Source organism: Falco rusticolus, chromosome 6, assembly GCF_015220075.1.
Source record: "Falco rusticolus isolate bFalRus1 chromosome 6, bFalRus1.pri, whole genome shotgun sequence".
NCBI lineage: Eukaryota > Metazoa > Chordata > Aves > Falconiformes > Falconidae > Falco > Falco rusticolus.
Genome location: NC_051192.1, coordinates 31,635,944 through 31,647,814, shown reverse-complemented (window position 1 = coordinate 31,647,814; position 11,871 = coordinate 31,635,944). Strand labels below are relative to the sequence as shown.

At 43.3% G+C, this 11,871-nt stretch overlaps 1 protein-coding gene across 1 annotated transcript; it reads right to left on the bottom strand.

Moving 5' to 3' along the window:
- Positions 1 to 1,012: 1,012 nt before the first annotated feature.
- FABP7 (fatty acid binding protein 7) lies at positions 1,013 to 4,464 on the bottom strand. The gene is made up of 4 exons (XM_037391618.1): positions 4,298 to 4,464; positions 3,513 to 3,685; positions 2,792 to 2,893; positions 1,013 to 1,369 (listed from the first exon to the last, which is right to left on the bottom strand). The coding sequence occupies exons 1-4, from the start codon at positions 4,425 to 4,427 to the stop codon at positions 1,319 to 1,321; spliced, it is 456 nt and encodes a 151-aa protein (XP_037247515.1). The 5' UTR covers positions 4,428 to 4,464; the 3' UTR covers positions 1,013 to 1,318.
- Between the last annotated feature and the right edge of the window lie 7,407 nt (positions 4,465 to 11,871).

Here is an 11,871-nt window from a genome sequence, read left to right as displayed (position 1 = left end):
CAGTACACCATGACACCACGTACCAGATCTGAAGGATGGCACAGTACAGCATTATGCCCAGAAGCTGGGCAGGACACCCTTCCCATACCTCCCTCTGCAGCTACCCCCACCCACCCCCAGCCCAGTACTGACCAGCTAAAGCCACACCTCAGCTCTGCTTTTGTTTGAAAGGTTGTAGGCAGCTACATCTCCATGCGGTCCACTGAGTCAGTGTGTCAGAAAACTTGGAATCTCCAAACAGCCTTCATGCTGCCCACAAGCTGTTTCAATTTTCCTAAAATCTGACACGTAAAGCAGTTTTCCCCACCCTGGTCTTTTAGGAAAATACTCTTAAAGGTTTTAATTTATGTCTTTTAAGCAGCATTTTATTTTAAATGGCTCAGTGAAAATTGTTATCTCCTGTATATATTAGCTATAAAACTACAGCTTGGGGAGGGGAGCCTCAGATTTGTCTTGCACTGTTTGTGTCATTAGTGACCCCCTCCCTCCACCACAGTAAAGACTGATGAAAGATAAGCTTTTTACTTCAGGTTCCTCTAGTCCTGCCCTTTATCATGTTGGCCCTTCCTCCCATCTTGTGAAACACTTTAATCTTTGCTTCATTTGTTTTGGTGGATTTTTTTGCTTATATACAAATGATTTAAGCAAATCAATCTCATAACTATTAAAAGCAGAACTACAGGATTTCCCCCACTCACACATCAAAGGCTAGCTATTGACCTTAGCATGCACTGGGTAACAAATTCCCAGTGAAGAGAGGTGCCAAAACTAGCTTGAGCCTCTCTCTTCTCTGCCTACAGATATGAAGGCAGGGGCTTTAGATTTCTCCAGCAAAAAGCAGCCACTGAAGTAGACTGAAAGCAATTTTTTGTTTCTCTGTGTACTCTACAGCACAGAGAGGCTGCTGCAGCATTGTGTAACACATGCTTTACGGTTGTTTAACTCAGAAAAATGAACTTTCAACAACTCCCTCCAGAACACTGGAATGTTAGCTGATAAATGCAAAAAGAGCACAGGTTTAAAAAATCATTTAATTTCCATTTAATCTGCATTCCAAAACAATTCAAATGTTCCATTTACCGTAAAAAAAAAAGGCAAGTGTTTCAGAAATTTAATGCCAAGTTTAACCTGTTTCACTATACAGCACAAGCTTGCCGATTTGATGGCATAAAGTTTTTTTTAAAAAAACACACCCCAAAAAAAACCCCTCTTTTTTAACCTTTCACCCCATAAATGTGCATTTTAGCTACGTTCAATTATGGACAGGTACATTAATCCATCCAGCAGAAGTAGCACCTGGACAGAGGTCAGGTAAGCTCTATGCTTTCTCATAGTGGCGAACAGCAACCACATCACCAAAGGTGAGAGTCTGCAAGTCCAAGGAAAAGACAAGACACGTTAGATTCTGGACCATTTTCTGTAATGACTTAACACATACTAAGAAGCCTACGCTAAAGCAAGGTTGTTTTACATCATGTCATTTATAGAAAAACAAATTTGTCTAAATTATTGAGATTTTAAAAGAATTTAAATTTTAAACCTTAGTTATGGTTCCCATAATAAACCTAACTTTCTCCTTGCTGCATTCAGACCCAAGAAGCACATAGTGCACATTTACAAGGCTACCAAAACAAGGCTAGAAATGACTGTTTAATTTTTCTAATTTTCATTAATCTAATTTCTTAAAACATGCAATCGAAAACTCCAGCTCCTCTATACCATATTCTATAATGCATAGCCATACACTTAAGGAGAACCTTCTATTACAGTAAGTGCATGCTGTGCACTTATGTAGCTAGAACTACCAAATATTTTAGTCGCTACAGTTGTGCAGAACACTTAACTACAGTGTGTGTTTTGGAGGTATTTCCTGAAGCGGAACAGGGCATCTCAAGAGTGTTCAAATTCCAGAGGAAAAGGTTTTTCTATATGTCCATGTAGCTGTTTATAAAAACAAAGCATGTATTTTCCCTTCAATCACTCGTCACGTTGTGTGGCACTGGCTGTATGCTTGAAGGTTTTAATTATTTGGAAGTCTCCATCCATACAGATACTCTCTGAAGTATTTAGAGAACAAGCTAACTAGTTTTCTCTGACAATCAAGTCACATAGATTAGTATACCTGAAGAGGTTTTATTTTTGAAAGTTACATATCTGTGCCACAAAGAAGCATGAGAAGTGCCACCTTCAACATAAGATATTTAGACCATTTATTCACACCAGACTCCTGTTCCCGAAGAGTCAGGAAAAGAGTATGAATTTAAAACAAGACTCTTCTTCATATAATTGCTGTTTATCATAGTGTTTAACAGGATAGGATGAATACACATTTTATTATTAAATATCAAAATGCTATTGCCTCCTACAATATTGTAATTTTATTTTCCTAGGGAAATACTTGCTCTGTGTAATTTATGTATTATTTATGCATGGATATACATAAAACAAGTTTTTAAAGAAATCTAAGTTAGCACTGGCAACAGACTCATTGCCTATACAATAAAGAACTTCATCTTTTCCAGCTCACCAGGATTTATTTTTTTTCCTTGGGCTTTTACACAAACTCTAGAAAGAACATATACACTTTGGAAATCCACAGGCTGGCCAGCCTAAAACCACTAGCAATTTTTTAGGCGTCACTAAAGAAAGATGCAAAACAAAACAAATATTCAAGAAATCTCTGGCAGCTTTCCCCGCCAATTAGTTTAAGGGCTTCTGTATAAGTAACAGTATCTGTTCATAAAGCTTGAGATAAATGTAAGCAAGGAGCATTAGTGAGCTTTATACTTACCATTACCATTTTGCCATCCTTTATTTCTCTCACAAAGTTTGTCTCTTTGCCGTCCCACTTCTGTACATGCACTAGCTTGTCTCCATCCAGGGTCACAACTGACTGTGAAGATACCAAGAAACACAAAGACATTCATTCATTTGGGGTATTTGGGATTCTGCTCACACATGCAGCATGCAGTATTCTGTTGAATTCTCTTCAATAGATGGATGTGGATCTAGAATGATAAAGTAGTCCCAGCCATTTTAAAGCCAAGCCCATGAATCATCCTCGTTTTAAGCATGAGCTCCATACAATTCTGGTTGGTGTCAAAGGACGAAAAAATAGTTGTTTCCTTTGAGTTCCGATCTCTCAAGAACCACTGTTTCAGATGTGCTTTAGGATAACGTTTGTGCTAAGCCCGTGAGATGCAGGGAAAAAGGCACTTCCCCATTTCGACTGGAAAAAGTTAAGCCAAATGATGTTTGGAAAGAAAAGTGGGCAGCTAACAATTCTTCCAACACTGGAGGACAGACCGGGGCTGCAACGTAACACATGATTTCAGACCAGACAGGCAAGTAAGATGCAGTCTTGTCTATTTTTTTCCCCCAGTCCTTCACAGTGCTACAATTAACAGTAGGGCAAGTTCATTTTTTCTCTTTAACGCTACCGCAGATAACAGCCGCAAGGATGGGGAGGAAGAAAGAGGAAAGAAAGTACTGCAGCCCCAGAGCTCACTTACTTTGCAGTTTCTGTCATCGGGGGTAGTTTCATCAAATTCCTCTCCAAGCTTAAAGCTGATTTCTGTGTTTTTGAAAGTGCTCTGAGTCCTGATCACTACTTTGTCCCCCTCGCTGCTGATAATCACAGTGGGTTTAGTCACATTCCCCACCTGCCGCGTTGCAAACCCCACTCCTACACCATCAAGGGAAACGAGAAATCCATCAGACATTCGGGTTTTTACATCTTTTTTGCCACGCGCCGAGTTACAAAAGTTATCTTTTCCCCCGCTCTACTGTTTCAAGCTACCCCAGTGAAATGCTGCTCTCTGCCCCGCTGGTGCCCTCATACCTGCAGTATCCATAGGTAACCCCCCACCCCCGCTGCAGCTCTGCGCCTTCCCGGGTCGCCCAGCCCCGCAGCACGGCGAGCCCCGGCAGCGCCTGCTTCTCCGGGTGTCAGCTCCTTACCGTCCCAGCACAGCGATTCGCTTTGCGTTTGGTTGGTTGCAGTTTACCTGCAGGCAGCACCTGCCCTTCTTGCACACGCGCTCCCTAACCGGGGGGCATCCCCCGGAGCCCCTCTCCAGCAGGCCGGCTCGCACGCAACCACAGCCCGCCCCCCGGGCTGGGTGCGCCCCATGGACCGTACCGATCGGGGCACAGCCGCCCAAACCTGCCCTTGCGAACGCCTCACCTACACCTCCGGCTGTGGGGGGGCTTTTAAATTGTGTATTATTTTCTTTTTTTAGGATGGTGCAAAGTTGCGGATCTCCTAAACGTGCCGCTGCCGCCCGGCCGTACCTACCCAGCGCCTTCATGTACTCGTCGAAGTTGTGGCTGTCCACCAGCTTCCACGTGGCGCAGAAAGCCTCGACCATGGCGGCCGCCGGCGAGTGCGAGAATGAGAGCTCCGCTGCCGCCGCGCCGCCCCGCATTTAAAGCCGGCGGCCGGCGGGGGGCCGGGGGGCGGGGGCCAGCCGCGGTCCGCCCCCACCGGCCGGGCCCGCAGCGCCGGGGGGGCACGGCGGCCCCGCCGGGGGAGGGCGCTCCCCGCCGGCGCCGGGGAAGGGGCGCGGGGGCCCCCGGCCGGAGCCGCCCCCCAGGCCGGGGCGCGCAGCGGGGGCTGAGGGGGAAGGGAGGGGGCTGGCCGCGCCTGCGGCACCCCTCCTCACCCCAGCCGCCCCGGGGCACCCACCGCCCGCCCGCCCTGTTGGGTTGTCCCCTGTTAGCGTAACACGGGCAAAAAATGAAGCGGGCACCAAACGTGAAATAAATACTTTACTGAATAGAAGTAAAGGACCGCAACGCTACGGCAGAACCTGCAAAAGCTTTCCCGTGCGGATTTCCCAGCGCGGTTTGGTGCTGGCCAAGTGCAGGTGCCTTTCCCCCACCATCCGCACAGATGCTGTGCAAAACTGCCGTTTGCTGCGGCTGGCGGGAAACAGCGTCTTGCCTCTGCAACTGGCAGCGTCTGGGAACTAAGAATGAAGAAAGAAGGAAAAGAGCTTAAAACTGGTTTCATCTAGTATGATTTTTTATTTTTTTCCCTGCTAGAGGGGTAATGTTTTCCTTCTGCTAGTTGTTCTTTGAAATTCAGTGAAGGCGCTAGGTAGGCACCTTGCTTATTGAGTGTTTTGCAGAAAGCTGCCTGTCTCTGGGACACCACCGCCTCGGCTTTTCCGGAGCTGCAGCTTGGGTGGATTGTTGTGACACAGTTGTGACTGTAGCTCTTCAGCTCTCGTAACAAAAGTCAGGGAGGGACTAAGTAAAAGAGACTTCCTGTGTTTTAGGAGCAAAACCTCAACAATTTTCTTCCTGGTCCAGCCATATGAAATATAAATAATTATGAATATTTAAAAATTAGTTTTTGACTGACATTTGCATTTCTTTCAGTCCCTTGTGGTATGGCACATTCTTTGGGTGTAGGGCAAGTGATGCTTCTGATGGGATTTTAATTTGCCACTTTTTCACTTGTCCTCAGAAATAATTAGTCCCTCTCTGAATTAACCCCAAGAATATCATCCTAATTCCTTTTACCACACAATTTTTATTAGTCTTGATAACCTAAGGGGATAACTAGCGTATCTATTTCTTTTTAACCTTCCATCCACTTGCTTTGAAGTACAGAGAGGGACACAAAGTGCCCTGCTGCAACTGCTCAGCTTACGTCTGACTTACGAGACTTTTCAGCTGGTTCTCGGAAAGCCAGGGAGAGTAAAAGTATCGCTTGAAATAACAGACTGCCAATTGCTGTTCATGAGGCTGAATCAAGTCCATTTTTTTTTTTCAAAGTTGAATAATGCTGTGTCTCCAGTTTGCAGAGAGTACCAGCCTTACCAGTGTGTCTCATACAGATATCCATTAACCTAATGTCTGTAGCCAGTCAAACCCTCTTCAACGAATGAGGAATATGCTTTGTGATTGGCACTGCCATGGCACGGGGCAGACGGGGTTGACATTGTGCATAGTTATCATCCATGACTCCAGTTCTATTTGGGAATTGTGTTTCCTCCATACAGTAACATTATCAAGTATTTAGTAGTGTTTGCCACCCATAGCCAAACTCTGCAGCCGTGGTCTCACAGAGCTTCATCACTGGCACCCAGGCAGTGGACATGCAAGTATATGCAAACTGACCTTGCCACTTGCCTACTTCATCTGAGATGTGTCATATTAAACCCTAAATGATTTTACCGATACCCTTATGAACTGAACAGTGTCTCCTCTCCCAGTACTGACCAGACTGTTGTCTGCTCACATAGATTATTTGCAGAAGCCCTGGAGCTTCTGCTGATCCTTCTGGTGCTGATGCGTGCACAGAGCAGCAGGACAGCTCCTTGCTCTCTATGCTTACCAGGGCTTGTTGTGTAGAACCAGCCTCATGGACTTTGTTGATATAAAACTTCTGAAAGTGATTTGGCACCACTGCTGGTAGCTGGATTCCTCAAGGACACTTCTCCCTTGCACCTTCTTCCAGATGACACTGCAGCCTGGCCCTTGGGAGGCAGCCTTTTCAGGACCCTTCATCATTTAAGCATGATGGCTCAGCTTTACCAGGATTTCTCAACATACTTAGCTAAGACAAGTACCTCGTCTTAAGAAAAATATATTCTTTAACACTTTGCACCATGCTTCAGATGTAAAACAGAGCCTGTTAAAATGTGCACATTCCTTCTGCTTCTTAGGCATGTTGCCAAAGTCATCACACCCAGTTTTATGATAGTGAGATCCCACCTGTCTGTTAGTGATGATCTGGGAGCAGGAGAAGTCAACAGTAGGAAATGCTACATTATTGACACTTTGTGGGGTGACAAGCCAAAGCCAAAAATATTTTCCATGGCATCTTATGCCCTGTATTTGTTTGTGGATCCTTATGTGAGAGTTGTGTTAATGTCAACAGCAAGTGCAAGTCATCCTGATCTATATAAATGCTTTGCTGCAGCTGGAACCTAGATAGCAGTGTGGAATACACTGACCTGGTGTGGATTTTAGGTTTCTGCACAAGAGACCAGCTTGGAGTTTCTTTTAGGCTATCAGTAGGGTTTGAAGGTTTTAACAGACCGTGCAGTCCCCTGTAAAAAGTCTGTGTGACAAAAGATATCTCTGGAGATTCCTCTCTGAACACCCAGGGACTCATTCTCTTTTACACTAAACTCTTTACACCACCTGAACAGTGTAAGCGTAGAGGCACATTTGCATTCTCCATGCAAGGCCTGCTTGAATGCTGAAAATGCTGTGGCAAGACATCCCTGTGCAATGAGTAATGCTTGCTTCCAAAGGCCATCCAGGGTGAATGTGAGACCGCTCTAACCTTCAGCCTTTGAATACAGGACACAAAAACTACCCTTGGCTACCTTCTCCCCCTGTTCTATCGCTGCTTCACATGCTCTCAGGCATTCAGAGAATGAGGCTCTCAGCCTCACTGAGCCTTCGTTCAGTCCTTGCAAAAAAATATCACTTGTTCAGAAAAAAAAAAATAAAGTCAAACAAACCACCACTGGATGGCCACCAGGCTCCTGTGGTAGAAAAGTCTGACCAAGAGGTTCTCTCATGTGTGGATTCTTCATAATCAATGCCAGGAACTGCTTGAGCATCTAATCACTGCAGCCAGTCACGTAGGGCTTAGTACTCTGGTTACAGAAATGTAGTGAAATTGGTGTAGCTAATGTTTGAAGTCAGGTTTATCTATCCTTCTGCTGTGTTCCTCTATGGATCTAGCACAGGAGAGGCACTCTTGCTTACACCAATTCTGTTAAACCTATCCTTTCACCATCCTTGCAGTACAACAGCCAAGATTAACATATTACTCTGTAGTGTTTGATCAGTAGTTGGGGGGGGTACTATGCTACAAGACCTTCAGATAATTTAGTGGTGACTATTATTCAAACATTTCAGATAATTTAGTGGTGACTGTATTACTCAAACATTTCTGCGTTCAGGGCAATCGAACTGCAGAGCATCTTGTACCCATGTGTGCAGCAAAGGGTAACAGTGACACCAGGGCCTGACTGCCCTGGTATGGAAGCAGATGTAGGCACTCAAAGGCATTTGAGGTATTGAATCCCAATGAAAGCCCACATGATTCAAGGTTCTAACTCACTTAGGAATTTTGGTAATCTCTTAGCATTCTGAAACATATAGGGGTCTACTTTTGAATTAAAGAAATTGAAAATAATGTGTAGCTGAAAGTAGAAGATATTTTCTTCATTTATGGACAGCAGACTAGGGTATTCTCAGCACATTTTAACCTTGTTTGAAGCCCTGCTGTGAAACTCTGGGCAGCTTTGATCTCAGTGTAATACAGACCAGATTTTAGTAGCTGTTGTGTCAGATGGGATGATGTTGCTTCAGGGCTGTGTGTGATTTGATTTTTGGCGCTGCAGAAAAAACTGATGTCAAACAGGGCAGTAGAATGTCCTTAACTAAAATTATCACATGTCCTCTAGCTGTCTAAGAGATTTGCTGATCCCCCTAATAAAAATAAACCCTCTCAGTGCTGTCGGTGAGTCACAGAAAATCACTAGGTTTACTCTGTTGATGGCCAAGTCTTTAGAAATCCCAGTTTAAACAAGAGATAAATGCTTTATGGATAAGACATCTTATTATACAGCTGCACAAGCAAGTGGTCACAGAATGGCCCCAGGTACAAAGCAGCTGTATGAATCCAGCCTTGTGCTGTGTAAATACCACGGGAAGGGCTTTGCTGGAACTGCAGGTCAGGTGATAGGCAAGGTGCAAGGTAATGCAGGCAGGAGCAGGGAAGACGTGTTTATATCATACCTCTTCTAAGAATATGGCATACCTTAGGCAATGGTTAGGAGCATGTTCAGCAGGCTTCCTGCCACGGAAAAAGCTCAACCAAAATAATGCCAGGACAGGCTAACATTAAAACACCTGTCATGTTAAGGTCTACCTATGGTGTCTCTTGCTAACTGGTGAAAACAAAGTGGTCATGCATTTCATTCTTGCAGACTCTCTCTTAAGATACAAATTGGTGTGACATGAGATTACAAGAGTCCTGGAAAGTAAGCGCCTGCTAATACCTTATTATGAACTATTAGACATTTATTCAAATTGGTTTAAGCTGAGAGGACAGCTGGTCTACAATGGTTTGAAGAAGGAAGCAAATACTACTAAATATGTCCAGGTTTGTCTTCTGCTTCTTAAAGGCATTTGGGGGGTTGTTACCTGTTGTCTAATATTACCATTTAGAGGTCTCCAGTCAGAGGCTGTCCCCTAAGAATTAGCCTGTGCCAAAGCCAGCCACCCTCCTGGCTCCCAGTCCTATTTACTGAAGATGCAGTTATTTTAACTTTGTAACATCAGGCCTTTGTTATTTTAATATTTGTCTTTGCTTTCTTTTCTGTTTAAGAGCAGAAAAATATTTAAAAGCATCTAAAATGTAACAGAAATGTCTGATACCATGTGTCAATTACCATAGCTGTCTGACTATTGTAAAATCAATACAAGAAATCAGCTTTCCAGACTTTCAGTTTCAGCATGGCCAAATGTAAGGTCATACACTGAGGAAGAAAGAAATACAGTCTTACAAATAAGTAACTGACTATTTCAGGGGTAATAATGACTCAGAGAAATTTAGAAGGCATATGAATAAGCTGAACACACTAAATTAAAATAATCCTTATGTGCATAAATGGAAAAATAGCAGAGGTTTAAGGAGATTAGGTGACTTGCATTTGTCTTACTGCAACTGATTCTGGAAGACTTGTGCAGATTTGGTGTTCAGAGCAGCCCAATGATAATATTAGTGGAGCAGAAGCACACTCCGTATTGAGGTCCAAGGATTCAGTATTATAGCGAAGGTAGGGAAAGATTTTTATCATCAATAAAATTTGACAGTATTAAAGGTATAGGTGATCTCTCAATGTCATATTCTCCTTCTGTAGCCCTAGTATACACCATGGAGGCTGTCTAACACTTAAGTGCCACCATCTGGAATTCAGTGTAATCAGCATAGCAAAAGACAACTTTGCAGTCTGCAGGCCTGGATTTAAGAAACTTCTGGAATAGCTCAATGTACCTTCATTCTCATTATCCATACTGAAGCACTCCATTTGCTGCGATATCCTGAAATCACTCTTAATACCAGCTGAGTTTTAGACAAAAAGTAAAATCAGTTTCATTTGACTGAATTACAAATTTAATAAAATAACTACTGAATTTGGAAAACAGATACAAAGTAACAACTCAGCTCATTAACTACCTGCATTTGGATATTCCCAGGGCTCTTCTCTGTTCTGCTCAGCGATGGACTGACAGGACAGCATCACAGCCTGCTGGAGCCATGCTCCTCTGGGTTTGTCTCCTCTAAATCAGAATCTCTCACCTGAAGCAAGCCATCTCCCCTTCGAAGTTCTAAACTAGCAGTGGGTTACAGGAAGTGTTAATGCACCCCCAAGAAATGTCTGAATTCCACACTCTTAACAAATAATGTAATTAGGTTATCAATTGATGGGCCTGTTGCTGATGAAAAAATGCCTGGCAGAGATCAGGCAGAGGTGCTTTCGAAATGAAATCTCTCCTGGGTGACCTAGATAGAATTATGCACCTAACTGGATTAATTCAAGAGTGCAACTATATCCCTGCTTTAAATATTTGTTTGTGACCAAGCATTGAGTCATTTCTGAGTTTTCATGAGTTGAAACATGTAAACTTCCTGGAACACAAAATTCTAGGACAACTTGAAGCATTGCTGTGTTCAATTAGCTCATTACTAGCTTTAAATAGGGACTAGTGCCAAGACAAACTTGGTGGAAGCATTGGTCTGCTTGGAGACAATCCTACAGAAAAAGAAGTAAGAGTGTTCTCTTCAGTCTGGCATACAAAACTCCAGTCACTGCAAGTTAAGTCTAGAGAAATTTATGTTAAAAATTAAGTGCATATTACCTGTGAGGACACTTAATCCCTTGACCAACTTTCAAACTGCCTTAACTAGACTTTCCATCCCTACAAGCTGTAAACTGCTAACAACCACGCTATTAGACATAATGCAGGAAGTAATTCAAAGAAGTTCTGGATTCTGGATTAAGCAAGAAATCACATGAGATGGTCACAACGGGCAAGTCTAAACCAGGAAACTTAAAAATATATCCCACTTGCTGAGTGTGGGTTTGTACTTTGCCAAATCTAGAGTCTACTATGGGAGAAGATGCAGATATGCACAGAAGGGAAAACAGGCATGTAGTCCCTGCCTGGATAATCATGGGACTCACTTTCCGAACTGTACTGCAGCAAGTGCCAGTGGGGAAGTATAAGTACATCCACTATTCCTTTAATGCTATACATCCATGTGTACATGTTTCAAAAGATTTTCCCCTCAGTGTGGCAGTGATGAACATAACCCAGACCCTCTATGTTTCACAAAATCCTTAACTAATCTTGTAGTAGTTAAACAAGGCTTCTAATCACATCTTCCTCCAGACCTTTGAAACTTTCTTGAGCAGCTGATCAGCGCTGCAGCCAGAGCTCAGGACACCCGGAGTCCAGAGCCAGTGGAGGGTACAGGAGCAGGCAGGCTCACATCCACAGCTGGCCCAGCTGTTCTGCTAAAAGGAGAGCTATGAACAGGAAACATGGCACGACTTTCACACCCTTAACTCTGACTCATTGTCCTTTTTCTCCCCCACCCTTAAATACACTCCTTACATGTCAGCATTTCATTTTATCCGTTATAAATTTTCCTAGAAGTTTCTACTCATAATAGCCCATGCTGAAGAAAAAAAAAAAAAAAAAAAAGCAAAAAAAGCAAAGAGTTCAAAGGCATGCTGGGAAAAAAAAAAAAAAAAAAAGCAAAGAGTTCAAAGGCTCTCTGAAACTTGCCTGAAAGAAACTTATTTCAGCATTTTCTTATATTGCAAC

Bases quoted from the DNA above. Each gene is read 5' to 3' on its own strand.
- FABP7 (XM_037391618.1), bottom strand. From the start codon at position 4,427: ATGCGGGGCGGCGCGGCGGCAGCGGAGCTCTCATTCTCGCACTCGCCG. The intron at 2,894-3,512 runs GTAAGTGAGCTC...GTATCTTCACAG, and splicing joins CCGATGACAGAAACTGCAAA to TCAGTTGTGACCCTGGATGG. The intron at 1,370-2,791 runs GTAAGTATAAAG...TTGGACTTGCAG, and splicing joins AGGATGGCAAAATGGTAATG to ACTCTCACCTTTGGTGATGT.